Raw genomic sequence first — 14,239 nt, forward strand, 5'->3', positions numbered from 1 at the left:
TCTTCAGACCTTCCTCCTGTCACCCGATTTCTCTGCACGGTGACCCCCTGCGGGTGGTGGGTCAGGACTGGCTTCCCTCGGGCAGCCGCTGAGGGAGGGAAGCCCCGAGAGACCTAGGGGGGCGCCGGGTTCCTGCATAAAGGCCCTGCGGCCCTGGGCCCCCTCTCAGCTCCAGAAGCTGAGACAGTCTCACCGGCATCCGGTGTTTTAACCGAACAGTGGCCAACGAAACGCCCGTCAAGGATGTGGGGCCCTGGACGCAGAGCGGCAGGAACCCGGCTGGGATCACCCTCTGTCCACGCAACAGGGAGAATGAGCGGCGCTGCCCTTCCCGCACTGAGAACCTCCAGCTGCTGACTCGGGAGTCCTGGCTGCGCACGCCTCTGCTTCACAGAAGCTGAAAAATCGCTTGTTATTAATTTGCGTAAAAGCTTCCAGCTCCAGAACGCAACTACAAAGCTATTTTTGCAAAGCGAATTGGAATCCTCAGCTCTTGCTTTCGAACGACAAGCCATTCATCAGCGGCCGTAAGCAGGGAGCTGAGGATGTCTTACCTTCCATTGTCCCCGTGCGATAAACACAGCGCGGCTTAGCGAGTCTCTCCGGCTCCCTGCACACTCCTCTATGAAACCACCCACACAGCCCGGTTCCAGACAAGCAGGCAATCCCACCGCCCTTCGGGAAGATCCCCGTTCGCAGCCCATATTTATTACCCACTCTCTTCTGTCAGTCAACAAGCATGCATTCGGCTTCTGTGCAAGCTCAGCGCCCTAGTGGGTAGTGAGTGGAGACACCCAACCTATTTAGCCCTCACTGGGTGCCCGGCCCCCGAAGGCGTACGCTCCACCTGAAAGCGGTGGCCTCACGCCAGAGCCCACGACAGTGGAGAGCGTGTTCTATGCTTGGGTGGCACTGTCCTTGGGCATTCCGAGACAGCCCGTCGAGGATGTGGGGCCCTGGGCGCAGAGCGGCAGGAACCCAGCTGGGATCACCCTCCGTCCACGCAACAGGGAGAATGAGCGGCGCTGCCCTTCCCGCACCGCAAGGGCCTCCCGCTGCTGACTCGGGAGTCCTGGCTGCGCACACCTCTGCTCCACAGAAGCTGAAAAATCGCCTGTTATTAATTTGCGTAAAAGTTTCCAGCTCCGGAACGCGACTACAAAGCTATTTTTGCAAAGCGAATTGGAATCCTCAGCTCTTGCTTTCGAACGACAAGCCATTCATCAGCGGCCGTAAGCAGGGAGCTGAGGATGTCTTACCTTCCATTGTCCCCGTGCGATAAACACAGCGCGGCTTAGCGAGTCTCTCCGGCTCCCTGCACACTCCTCTATGAAACCACCCACACAGCCCGGTTCCAGACAAGCAGGCAATTCCACCGCCCTTCGGGAAGATCCCCGTTCGCAGCCCATATTTATTACCCACTCTCTTCTGTCAGTCAACAAGCATGCATTCGGCTTCTGTGCAAGCTCAGCGCCCTAGTGGGTAGTGAGTGGAGACACCCAACCTATTTAGCCCTCACTGGGTGCCCAGCCCCCAAAGGCGTACGCTCCACCTGAAAGCGGTTGAGAACCTCCAGCTGCTGACTCGGGAGTCCTGGCTGCGCACGCCTCTGCTTCACAGAAGCTGAAAAATCGCTTGTTATTAATTTGCGTAAAAGCTTCCAGCTCCAGAACGCAACTACAAAGCTATTTTTGCAAAGCGAATTGGAATCCTCAGCTCTTGCTTTCGAACGACAAGCCATTCATCAGCGGCCGTAAGCAGGGAGCTGAGGATGTCTTACCTTCCATTGTCCCCGTGCGATAAACACAGCGCGGCTTAGCGAGTCTCTCCGGCTCCCTGCACACTCCTCTATGAAACCACCCACACAGCCCGGTTCCAGACAAGCAGGCAATTCCACCGCCCTTCGGGAAGATCCCCGTTCGCAGCCCATATTTATTACCCACTCTCTTCTGTCAGTCAACAAGCATGCATTCGGCTTCTGTGCAAGCTCAGCGCCCTAGTGGGTAGTGAGTGGAGACACCCAACCTATTTAGCCCTCACTGGGTGCCCAGCCCCCAAAGGCGTACGCTCCACCTGAAAGCGGTGGCCTCACGCCAGAGCCCACGACAGTGGAGAGCGTGTTCTATGCTTGGGTGGCACTGTCCTTGGGCATTCCGAGACAGACCAGGGGGAGGGGGGACGGGGGATGGGCGACTGCGTAGGAGAGAAGGGGAGGAGGTACGGTTCAGGTAAGAGGACCATACCTGTGTCTGGATGTTTTTCTTTGTGTGTGTGTGTTTTTTGAAAAGATAAGTGTTCTTTTATTTTTTAAAATATATTTTTATTGATTCCAGAGAGAAAGGGAGAGATAGAAACATCAATAATGAGAGAGAATCATTGATCAGTGCCTCCTGCACACCCCACACTAGGGCTCAAGCCCGAAATCGGGGCATGTTCAAAACAAAGTGGGAATTCTCAGCTTTTTGCTTTTGAAGGACTAAAGCCACTCCTGACCGGGAATTAAACCAGTGACTTCTTGGTTCATGGGTTGGCGCTCAACCACTGGGCCACACCGGCCGGGCCCTGTGTCTGCTTTGAGGACCATGTTGAGGACCATGAGTCGCCTAGATTGACTCAGAAAGGCAGACAATAGGGAGGCGTTAGAGGTTCGTATACGCGATGAAGGAGGCTGAAAGGGAGCAGGGAACTAGACTTGAGTCCTGACAAAGGATGTACGAGAGATGCTAATACTGACCCCCAGGAGGCAACTGCAATGCGAGCCTCTAAGGTGGGCAACGCTAGCTTAGGAGTCAAGGAATTAGGAATACCAGCAGGCGAACATCCTTTGTCCCTTAATGTGAGTCAGTCAGAAACAACAACAAAAAGTAAAACCAGAAAAAAGTATCTTCAGTGAAACGAAATCTCTTCCATTGAGGGCAGAGTCGTGATTTCAAAAGGCGGAGAATCACTGTCCTATTTTTTGTTGTTTTGAGGATAAGAAAGTGGACAGAAAAGGGTGGACTCAAAACATGTCATTTCTGCTTGGGTTCATCCTGCTCCTGTTCAGCCCAGAGTCCATGTGAGGTTGAGCATCAGGAGGACCTGAGCTGTGCCTTCGTAACGAGGAACATCTCCATCAAACACGACCGAATCTGACAAGCTGCGGGCGGGCGCTGCATCCGAGGCCTCACACCCCTCAGGCTCAGAAGACAAATGCGTCTACATACCAACCCCCGTGACCCTACCTCCTGACGCTGGCTCACAGGTACTTAACCCGAATCGCCACTTCCGCCTGCCGTGCAGCTCACTGCACCGAGCGCACAAGTTGGGGGACCCCACGCCCACCTCACCTGTCCCTCTCCACATACGGAACGTGCAGGGTGGGCACGGGCGGGGAGTGACTGACGTTACGGAGTTTCCTCCCTTCCCACTGACTTAGGGAGAAGCTTCGTGGGTCCCCGTGTGCTGTTCATAAGACGGCCCCATACCACCGAGGGCCAGGGCTGTTGCAGAGTGGGCGTGGGCTACGGGAACCCGATGTCCTTGCAAGAAAACAAATCCATGGCATTTAAGTGTTTACGTCCTGCTTTTATCAGCTTGCTTAAGGAAATGTGGTAGGTACCCAAATGAGTGTGATGGGAGGCACCACTGCGTCTCTCCCACCCCCTCTCCAGATTTAGTAAATTAAAATGGTCAGGAGTCGGTATTGGGAACATGAGAACAAAGAATGTGCCAGATAAAACCATTAACTCGGAAATAAAATTCAGTAATATTTAATTTCATTTTTACTAATACAAACTAGGTAAACCACCCATACTTCTCAATAATCTTACACATGCCCTCTCTTTAGTAAGAACTCAACAAAAACGTTTCATCAGGCATATCGGTGTTTGCAATACAAACGGACAAGTCTTACACATGTTTGATCAGATTTATTACTGTATTTTAGTCCAACCGCTACAGTTGCGACAAATACAAAACCATCGTCACGTTTCCAAGGTAAAAACTGTAGAGCAGCTCTGTATCCTACAATGTTACCACTACTACAGCTTCCGAACATCAAGACGTCAGCTGGCCGACGCGCTTGACGATGCATTTGAATCCCGGCAGCGTGACACGCCCCTGAACAGCGCCGCTCCAGCCGCATTCGTCCCAGTGCGCCGAGTGGCACATGCACTTTAGTGGCGGCCAGTGGGGAGCGATGATTACTTCTGATGAGCAATTGATCACAGAACATGCAGTGGTGACCCTGCCATCGTCTACTATTCCTACTGTTCACTAAAGGTCACGGCTAGCTGGCGTGACCACGAGGACTTTCTCGCTTGCCTGACAGCATGTCCTACCATTCGCTTGGCGGTGGCAGCAAGAGGCCCAGTCCCTGTGGGAGGCGGGCAGCGCCGCCCTTGCGGGGTCAGTGCACTCGGTAGTGGCCGCCTGGACTCCACGTCCAGGCAGAACATAACCTGCTCCTCGAACGCGTGTCCCCAGGGCCCCCCGCGCCTCCTCACTAGCTGACCAGACACGGGTCCTCGCCGCCGGGCTTGACCTCGCCCGCCAGCAGCAGGTTCATCACCACCTTGGTCAGGTAGCTGCAGGTCCCGCGCCGGCCCAGCGGGGGCGTGTTGTAAAAGGAAGTCATGTCGTCCTGGGAAGGAAAAGGGAGGTGCGTTTGATTTTCTGCCTGGTGAAGAGTTGACGGGGCCAGCTGGCGTAGCTCAGTGGCTGAGTGTTGACTTCCGCACCAGGAGGTCCTAAGTGCCCTGACGGGGTTGCGGGCTCGGCCCCCAGTGCGGGGCGTGCAGGAGGCAGCCAACCCATGACTCTCTCTCATCATTGATGTCTCTCTCTCTCCCTCTCCCTTCCTCTCTGACAGGTGAAATGAGTGCCAGCCCCGGGAAGGTAATTCTCAGGATTCCCTCCTGGAAGACGCGCTAAGAGCTTCCCTTTCCCGGTCCTGAGGCGTCTTCTCAGCGAACAAAACAAGACGGACATTTTCCGATTCTCCTCTCGGCTGACAATGCTTGTTTACTTAGGCCTCCTGACAGCTGGGCATGAATGTGACAGCCTGTAGGGGGCGCGCACGGCGCCCGCAGAGCCTGGCCCGCACCCCTCCCTGCAGGGTGGAATCCTGCAGCCTCCTGGGGCCGGGCTCCTCTGTAAAGCACACTGGACCTGCTGCCTCCGAACAGGAAATTCACCTCTTCCCACGTTTCTTTCTACAGAACTTCATGGTGGAATTGACTCATAATTAAATAAAAAGTAGCCTGAATTCCTCAGGTAAGTCAGACCTCCTGCCCCTCCCCACCCCGAGTTCTCCCTTGTGCCATCTGGGAATCTGCCGGTTACACGGTAAGAGGCTGGGATAGTTTGAAGAATTGAGGCAGGAAAAAAAATCTACGAAAAGCTATTTTCTCTACTCACTTGATTTTCAACGCCCTTGAGTTGACTCTCGTCTTTCTGAAATTCCTGAAACGCTTCTTTCACCAGTTTGTCCAGGTCAACTTTGTCCTGAAACTCGAGCTCGGGGTTCCTTTCCAGGACAACGGACACGACCATCAGCAGCTGGGAGAGACGACATTGAGGCCAGGTGAGTGGCCGGAGGTGGCACAGGCTGGCAGGTTCACCCCTTCCCAGCCAGGCCGGCCCTGCGGTCCCCAGTGCGCCCTGTACAGCGATGGGCTTAGGCTCGTTGTGGCTGGAACCTTCGGAACCTTGCAAATCAGCAGCCTGCGTTCTACTGGGAATGACAGTGCTCTTCACTGTGGGTCCCTGTGGCCGTGCTGAGATGTTCAGTCGTTAAGAAAAGCTAGAGACTCGGAGAATGGCTGTCCCACCCTGTCTACAGTTAGTGCCCAACACACACACACCCTCCCCCCACCCTGTGTCTGCACTCTCCTGGCCGCTGGGCAGTAATCCTTGTCGGCCAGACACCAACATCAGCGTCTGCGGGAGGCTCCCAGAGGACGTGGCAGGCAACAAAGCCAGAGGCAGCGGGTAAGTCCGTGGAGAATGTGGATGGAGGCTCACGATCACGTGACTCTCAGCCCAGCACCCAAATGAGTATATTTTTATTTTTTTTAATATATTTTATTGATTTTCCCAAGAGTTAGAAACATCCATGAGACAGAAACATCGATCAGCTGCCTCCTGCACACCCCCTACTAGGGATGTGCCCGCAACCAAGGTACATGCCCTTGACCGGAATCGAACCTGGGACCCTTCAGTCCGCAGGCCGACGCTCTATCCACTGAGCCAAACGGGTCAGGGCCCAAATGAGTATAAATCCGTGACCCCACAGCAGCTTCTCCGGGGACTGTCATGTTGTTAAAAATGCACTCTCTCCCTCTCCCTTCCTCTCTGAAATTAATAAAAACATATTTTAAAAAACAGAAAAGGTGCGCGCTCTCCATGATGCACTTGCTGTTGAGGGCGAGAGCGCGCTGACAAAGCTGGACATTCTTCTGCCCAAGGACGTGGGACGTGGGAATTGTTCCTATGCCTCGGCTCGGGTCAGAGGTCAGGGCCCTGTCCTCTTCAGGACCCAGTGGGGGGCGGGGGTGGGGGCCAGGCAGGTGGGAAGCTCTGGTCTCCTGGCCCATCTCTGCCCGGTTTTCAGGGAGAAAGAGAAAGCGCCCGCCAGCAGGCCACGCGCCCACGCACCTCCACGATGATCTGCCGGTACTTGGGCTGGTCGATGTTGCCCAGCATGTCTTCCACGAGGAGCGAGAAGTTCATCTCGTACATGGTCATGTCCGACAGGGTCGGTTGCTAGAACAGAGAGCCCAGCGTCACCGCTGCGTGGGGGGGGGGACCTGGCTCCACCAGGAGGAGCTCCACTCGCTCCCCAAGAACCCCTTTCGGTCTCTACAAACCCCGAGAGCCTCCCAGCTCTAGGGCTCGATCTCATGTCGAACTGCGAACCCCGCCGGCGCTGTGAGAACTAACCTCCCGTTTTCAGGAGCCATCGTCACCTCAGCAGTGTGTTTAGGGGAAGGGACTAGACTAGGAAACCACGTCGGCCCACGAGGGGACAGTCAGGAGCCGAGACGGCGCGTGGAGTGCACGCCAGGCGTTCTGCTCAGCCATGGGCTGAACCGCATACAGAACACGGTGACGGGCCTTAGAACATGGAATGCGCGGCCGACGCCGGCAGACACCACGTCAGTCCTCGCCGTGGAGTTTACCTCATCTCTGCGGCGAGTCCTGTCTGACCCGGCGCGTAAAAATGCACCAAATCAGCAAGGACAGCGCTGTGTGCGGGGAAGGCAAGCCACACAGAAACAAGCAAAACGAAAGGGTTGTCTCTGCCCTTCACGTGTCATTTATAGAGAGGATTGCCTATGTGCCGGGCACTTTTCACAAGCAACTGAGAGCAGGAAGTGAGCTGGGCCTGGGCGGAAGGGGCTCTGAGTGTGGCTCCGCGAGTGGGGGCAGGCGGAGTCCCCGGCATCCCTGGCAGGCAGAGGGCAAGTCACACTTTCCTACTTACTTCCTGCGAACGCCCCTCAGCCTCACCACTATGCGCATCACTCACTCCCCAGGGGGCCCGCGGGAACGCCCCCTGTCAGTGGAAGGACAGCACACTGCCTGCCTGTGCCAGGCCCGCCCTGCATTCCGTGTGGCCCGGCCCGTTGGCAGGGCAGCCCCACATGCCACTACTGCCCCATTTCTAAGCGTGCTTAAAGGGGGCGGGGCGTCGATGTGAGGGAGGAAATACTAGAAAAGCCTTCTCGTCGCACTGGACGCATTTTTCCACCTGAGCCCCTTTCCCTTTTCGCCTTCGGTGCCCTCTACAGAAGCCTGGCTCTACCGAGTGGCTGTTTGCTGGAAGGTTGTCCTTCCCAGCGCCTCCTCGCACTGGACGCATTTTCCCACCTGAGTCCCTTTCCCTTTTCGCCTTCGGTGCCCGAGTGGCTGTTTGCTGGAAGGTTGTCCTTCCCAGCGTCACTCTCCCCCTGCCCCAGGGGAGCTCCGAGGACCTGGGACACCCGGAAAGGCGCTGCCATGCAGAGGGTGCACGGGCCCGGCTCAGGCCCCTTCACAGCCCCTCACCAACGGCCACGCGGCGGTACCTGTGGCAGGTGCTTCCCCGCAACAATGATGCCGTTGGGCGTGCGCTCTAGGATCTGCCACACGCGGTCGTAGAACCCGGCGGGCGTTCTGTTCAGAGACCCGTTGATCTGACGCCTGTTCAGCCAAGATCTGCAACCAGAGGAGAAGGCCTCAGAGCGGAGACGCCAGCGCGCCCTGGCAGGAAGCCCGGTCCAGCATGGACCAGCCCTCCGAGAGGGGAGCGATGGGAGCCGACCGCCCGGGATGCAGACTCCAGCCCGTGTTCGAGGTGACTGAATATTTCAGAGGGAAAAGCTCGCAGGAAAGGAGAAAATCCCCAGACTTTAAGAAATGTTACAAACAGAACAGTATTCACTAGCAAGTTCCAAAGTTAAAAATCTCACCCTGTGACCACATGACTCTAATATCCAAAGCAGTTTCACTTAAAAACACAGGAGCAGTTTTAATAATCATAGGAAAGCCTTTGTTATAAAAATGTTCAATTCAGTGCAATCACGAGTGTCCGCTTTGCCCTTATTCTAAGCTCCGCACAAGTCAAGTCTATGGACGGGTTCAGCCTGGTACAGGAGCAGCTTTAATAATCATAGGAAAGCCTTTTGTTATAAAAATGTTCTTCAATTCAGTGCAATCACGTGTTCGCTTTGCCCTTATTCTAACCTCCGCACAAGTCAAGTCTATGGACGGGTTCAGCCTGGAGAGGTGCTCCGTCTACTTAGGGAGGCAGAGAACGGCCACCTGCTCCACGTCACCCAACCAGGCCTTCGGGCCAGTGCGGGGGGCGGGGGGAGCGCTGCAAAGGCTCAGAAAGGGATGACGAGGGGGGAAGGAGGCACTATGTTCTGCACAGAATAATGAAAATGAAGGCGCGTTCATGAACTACACCTGAAAAGTGTCTCAATTCAAATCAGCACCAAATGGCGGCTGAAGACAGTTTGATTCGCATCTCTGCCCTGTCCCTGCGACTGCGCTGTTTTACTTCTTATCGGCATCTTCGTTCACACGCGCATCAAACATGAGTGACTGTGGACCAGGGGGCCTGCGGGGAGCCCAGGGCCTCGTTACCGTCCGTTCTGCTGCGGCTGGAGAATGTCCATGAGGAGCTGTTTGACGGCGCTGGGCGACAGCTGGTACAGGTCCACGGCGGGCTGGTCCCCGGCCCGGATCTGCAGCTCGTACTCCATGGCGTGGATGATCCACCTGCGACAACACAGGGAAGAGCGGATCCATAACCAGGACCAGTTGCCCGGGCTTCTGGCTCAGTGCCCTTCTCAGCACCGCCCACCCGGGGCGGGGACGAGGCCTCTCAACTTCCTGAGCCCAGAGACCGACTCCCATCAGGGTTATGTGACGGGATCTGACCATCAGGGTTACGTGACGGGGTCTGACCGTGGAACGCGCGGCCTGTGCTTGCAGACGAGGTCAGGCAGTAAACGTGAAAACTGGTTAGAACTCGGGATCTTGCCAAATGAGATCCCATCCACCGGGCACGACAGGACACCACATGAACAGCTGTCACACTGTCCTTATTTATTTATTTATTATGTTTTTATGGATTTCAGAGAGGAAGGGAGAGAGGGATAGAAACATCAGTGATGAGAGCGTCATGGACCGGCTGCCTCCTGCACGCCCCACACTGGGGATGGAGCCTGCCACCCGGGCCTGTGCCCTGACCCGAAATCAAACCCTGACCTCCTGGTTCATGGGTTGACGCTCAACCACTGAGCCCCGCCGGCTGGGGCTGAGCAGCTTTTCTAAGTGTGTTTACAGTTTTATCTCATTTTGTTCACTTACCGTATCCTGAGGAAAGAACTGAGATAAACTAGGTTTGCAAACCAAGGAAAAGTCTGGAAAGAACACAGCGCCCGAGGGAAGCAGCTGCACACACCATTAGGGAGAGGCAGGGAATGAGCTTCGCCAGCGGGTCCTGTGCGTTACCCCGGGGAGCCACGCCCAGGACAGCCCCCATCACCAGGGAGGGGTTCCTACACCCAAGTGCCATTACTTCCTGTTGAAACACATCCCAGAAAGCTAGCTCCCACGCTGTCATAGGTGTGGAGAGGAAAGCATGGGGGGAAGGACCCCAAGGTTCAAGTCCTTCTTTCTGCCACGGCTGGTTTCAGAGCAACGGGGTGCGTCCTCCCGGGTGGCGCTAGTTCTCTCGGGGGAAGGGACGGTCAGAAGACGGTCACCCTCCCCCGCCGGCCGGGGACATGGACCCGGCGCACAGCCCTTCCTGTCCGAAGACCCAGGGATACGCTCGGCTCGCTGACAAGCAGCTGGGAAAGCGGCAGATGCGCTGGGCTGACAGCTCAGCCTTCCTAAGGCTCGGGTTTGACTGGGGGACAAGGACTCCCGGGCACGCGGAGGGGGTGGGAGGGGACCCGCTCCTGGACGGGCCTGGGATGAGCTTTTCCTCCCAAACACTCTCGCGGGAGGCTGGGAAGCACGTTGTGTGCACCGGCAAGTTCCTTTCCCACGGGCCCAGTCAAGCAGGGGAACGTGATGTGCATGGACTCGGACGTCACTCTAAACCAGGAAGGCTGGCACTTTCTGAACAGAGGAAATGCCACCAGAATGCACCGGTTCTCCCCAGAGGCGCTGCTCAGTGGTTGAGCGTCCACCTAGGAACCAGGAGGTCACGGTTGGATTCCCGGTCAGGGCACAGGCCCGGGTTGGGTGTTCACCCCCCAATGTGGGGCGTGCAGGAGGCAGCCGATCCATGATTCTCATCGTTGATGTTTCTATCTCTCTCTCCCTCTCCCTTCCTCTCTGAAATCAATAAAAATATTTTTTAAAAGAACGTACTGATTCATAATAAGAAACCATTTTTAATAACCACTCTGAAGCTATTTTGAGATGCTAAGAAGAATTCGCCCAGGTTGCTATTAAGCGAATGGGCGTCTGCACGCCCACACCAGGCCAGCCCATAGGGGGCGGCGGGCTGCAGAGGGGACCGGTGCCTGATCCAGACGGGCACAGGGAGGGTGGTCTCCCTCCTTCTCTCGCATCGAATGTCAAGGCCTGTGAGGGCATCAGCCACGCTAATGACCTCAGAGCCGTGTCCTCCCCTCCTCCCTGGGCTGTGTGTTCACAGAGGTAGCGGGGCATCGGGAGGGACCGTGCCTGGACCGTCACTGTGTGGAGGGTGTACAGGCAGGTGAGCGGGGTGGTGCAGGCTGACAGCACATCCTCGGGCTCTCCCAGGCGCTGGCTGACAGGCCTGGCGCAGAGCCCGCCTCGCAGGCCTTACAGTAATGGGCCTGTCAGCGCTTGATCGACCTCAACGTGAGAGCCGAGCGCAAATCAATACACGACAGCAAATCAAATCCTTACCCGACCAGCAACCGTCCGGCGAGCGGGTTCACTGCTGGCCGGGGCCTGACGGCAGCCTCGCCGAGGACCCGCCCCGCGGGACTGACCTTGGAGAGAGGAGGGCGGCGATGAGGCCGCGGGCACGGCGGCGCGACTCACCCCACGCGGATCTTGAGCATGCCGCTGAACAGCTCGGGGCTGTTGGCGATGGCCCAGCCCACGTGGATGACCAGCTCCTGCTGGATGACCGCCGCCCGCTCGTCGTGGGTGTTGCACTTGTAGATGATGTCCTTGATCACCCGCGGGGACAGCGGGTTGGAGATCACCTCCTCCTCGTGCCCGAAGGCGCCCAGCGTGACCTGGGAGAGGCGGAGCTGGTGAGCCATCTGCTCGCTGCCCGAGCGACCAGAAAAGCCCAGGCGAGGGCGCGGGCAGGCTGCAGGGCTCGCGCAGCCGGGGGCAGGGGGTGGCTGCTCCTGCCTTGATGAAAACGGCTTTGAAAGCATGATTCCCACCGGGCCCGGGTGCATCTGGACTGAAAGCGGAGGGCAGGGAAAGGGGCGGGGTGGGGGGGGAGCGGATAGGGCGGGAGGAATATAAATGACTGTTAAGATGGAATTGCTCTGAAGGACTGGAGCCCAGCAGGGCCCCGGAGGAACCAGAGTGCACTGAGCGGCGTCTTTCCGCACAGTCCACACACTTAGCGTCTGAGGGATGTCCTCCCTTCTCTCCCCGTTTCCCGTGGGACTTTTTAACGACACTGTCGCCCTTTCAAGGGTCAGGGGAGGTCGCCCAGTGAATTCTAAATGCTGGCTGCTCTCTCACCCGCAGAGGCCTCCCCACGGCCTCCCACAGGCGGAAACAAGAAAGCACAGAGGGTGGTGACGAACACTCAAAGCAGGGAGTGCTGCTGAGCAGGGCCCTGTGTCTGCAGGGGTGAGGGGAGAGCACAGCAGGGCCCTGTGTCTGCAGGGGTGAGGGGAGAGCACAGCAGGGCCCTGTGTCTGCAGGGGTGAGGGGAGAGCACAGCAGGGGCCTGTGTCTGCAGGGGTGAGGGGAGAGCACAGCAGGGCCCTGTGTCTGCAGGGGTGAGGGGAGAGCACAGCAGGGCCCTGGGTCTGCAGGGGTGAGGGGAGACGGCAGAGCATGGGGCCTTTTGCCCCAGTTTTGTGGTGGATAGAAACTGAGAACTTCTGATTAGTCCAGGTGCGATACGTTTACTAAGATGCCAGCGAGTAAAGAAAACACACAGAAGGCACACGGGGGCCTCCAGAGGCAATGACGACTGAACCCCAATCCATGCAGCGACCTCAAAGTTCTCCAAAACCTTCTCAGATGCGGAGAGATTAACTCTGCTCCCAGGTAAGGACAGGGAGAAGCGTCCCAGCCTGTGCACGCCCTTCGGGGTGGAAGTTCTACCTCTCAGCAACGTGAGAAAGCGAAAGAGTAACATGAGAAAGGTGATCCAACTTCTCTTCAGGCGTTTCCTTATTACTGTGATCTTTTTTAAAATTGATTTTATAGAGAGAGAAAGGAGAGGGAGAGAGAACCATCGATGTGAGAGAGACACATGGACCAGCTGCCTCCCGTACGCGCCTGACTGCGATCAAACCCACAGCCCGGCATGTGCCCCGACCAGGAACCGAACCCACAGCTTTTTTGGTGCCTGAGACGATGCTCAACCAGCCGAGCACCCGTCCGGCTGCAGCCACTTTGTTACTGTTACTAACGTCACCGGATAAATAAATAACTTGCTCTCGCGCTTCAGAGCTGCCATAGGGGTGGAATCACGTCAGTTATGAGGAGCTGAGCCCTGCGTACGAGCAGCCGGTTGATTTCATTGAAGAGTTAAAGCCCTTCCTAACTTTAAGGCTCACCGGGGCCCCGGTTAACTTCCAGGAAACGACAATAAAGCACAATATTCCCCAAGAAGAGAAAGAAGCAAACAGGCGTTCACTCGGCCGGGCAGTCAGAGCGCAGGAGCACAGCCAGAAGCTGAGCAGCCACCCCTCCTAAGCGCACGCCCGGCTCCATGCAGCCGCGGCACCAGTGCCCATCGCGCCGGCCAGGCGGGCACACTGCACAGTGCACAGCCCTGCAAGCTGCAGTGAGCGCCATGCTTCCGTGAACTGGGGTCCAGAGCAGCCTGTGAGGGTCACCGGCCCACCAGGAGGACCCAGAGCAGATCTAACCAGAGCTGGCGGGGGGGGGGGGGGGAGGGCGCCCCGAGGGCACAGGGCCTGGGAGTCAGTGTACCCCGAGGGGAGAGAATCGCACGTGAGGGGAGGGAGGCCTGCGCTGTGCACCTGTCTCTGCCCACCTGTCCTGCCCTGCGCTAGACCTGCCTTCAGCAGGTGCCCCGCGTTCTGTGTCGGCGTCGTCCCTGACCTCGAGTTCCCACAGGGCAGCAGGAGCAGAGAGGCGACTACCTTTGGTGCCGGCCTCTCTGAGGCGAGATGCTGGGGAAGACCCCTCTGTGCACGCACCTGAGATTCTGACAACGCGGCTACGAAGGCCAAGGACCCGAGGGCGCCAGATTTGAAAGCAGGGTCCCCCCAGGACACTTACCTGCTTGCCCTGCACTAACACATTAGTAATGGACGGGGCCAGGCTGTCCACTACTTTACTTAAAAGGCTCGCTGCGTGGCGCACCACCGACCTGGGGGCGAGAAGAGAGCAGCCAGAGGGTCACAAGCTGGTGACGCGTGCCGGGGCCCGCGAGGGGGACACAGACCTATGCACTGCCAGGGCTTCGCCATGGCCTGCGGGGCCCGCGAGGGGGACACAGACCTATGCACAGCCAGGGCCTCGCCATGGCCTGCGGGGACACTGAGCCCACCACACTGGGCCCAGCCGCTGACTGTCATCGGTACCG

The 14,239-nt window shown here is 57.3% G+C and overlaps 1 protein-coding gene across 1 annotated transcript in view; it reads right to left on the reverse strand.

Annotated features, from left to right (window-relative positions):
- Positions 1-3,895: 3,895 nt before the first annotated feature.
- Positions 3,896-14,239, reverse strand: part of PHKB (phosphorylase kinase, beta) — a 63,418-nt gene continuing 53,074 nt past the window's right edge. The window contains exons 25-31 of the mRNA XM_014528409.1: positions 13,933-14,023; positions 11,524-11,723; positions 9,115-9,249; positions 8,052-8,181; positions 6,640-6,747; positions 5,401-5,541; positions 3,896-4,624 (exon numbers count right to left, since the gene is read on the reverse strand). Of these exons, the coding sequence (XP_014383895.1) occupies positions 4,487-4,624; positions 5,401-5,541; positions 6,640-6,747; positions 8,052-8,181; positions 9,115-9,249; positions 11,524-11,723; positions 13,933-14,023 (943 nt within the window). The 3' untranslated portion in view covers positions 3,896-4,486. The remainder of the gene's footprint in view (positions 4,625-5,400; positions 5,542-6,639; positions 6,748-8,051; positions 8,182-9,114; positions 9,250-11,523; positions 11,724-13,932; positions 14,024-14,239) is intronic.

This window comes from Myotis brandtii, unplaced genomic scaffold, assembly GCF_000412655.1.
Source record: "Myotis brandtii unplaced genomic scaffold, ASM41265v1 scaffold633, whole genome shotgun sequence".
Taxonomy (NCBI): Eukaryota; Metazoa; Chordata; class Mammalia; order Chiroptera; family Vespertilionidae; genus Myotis; species Myotis brandtii.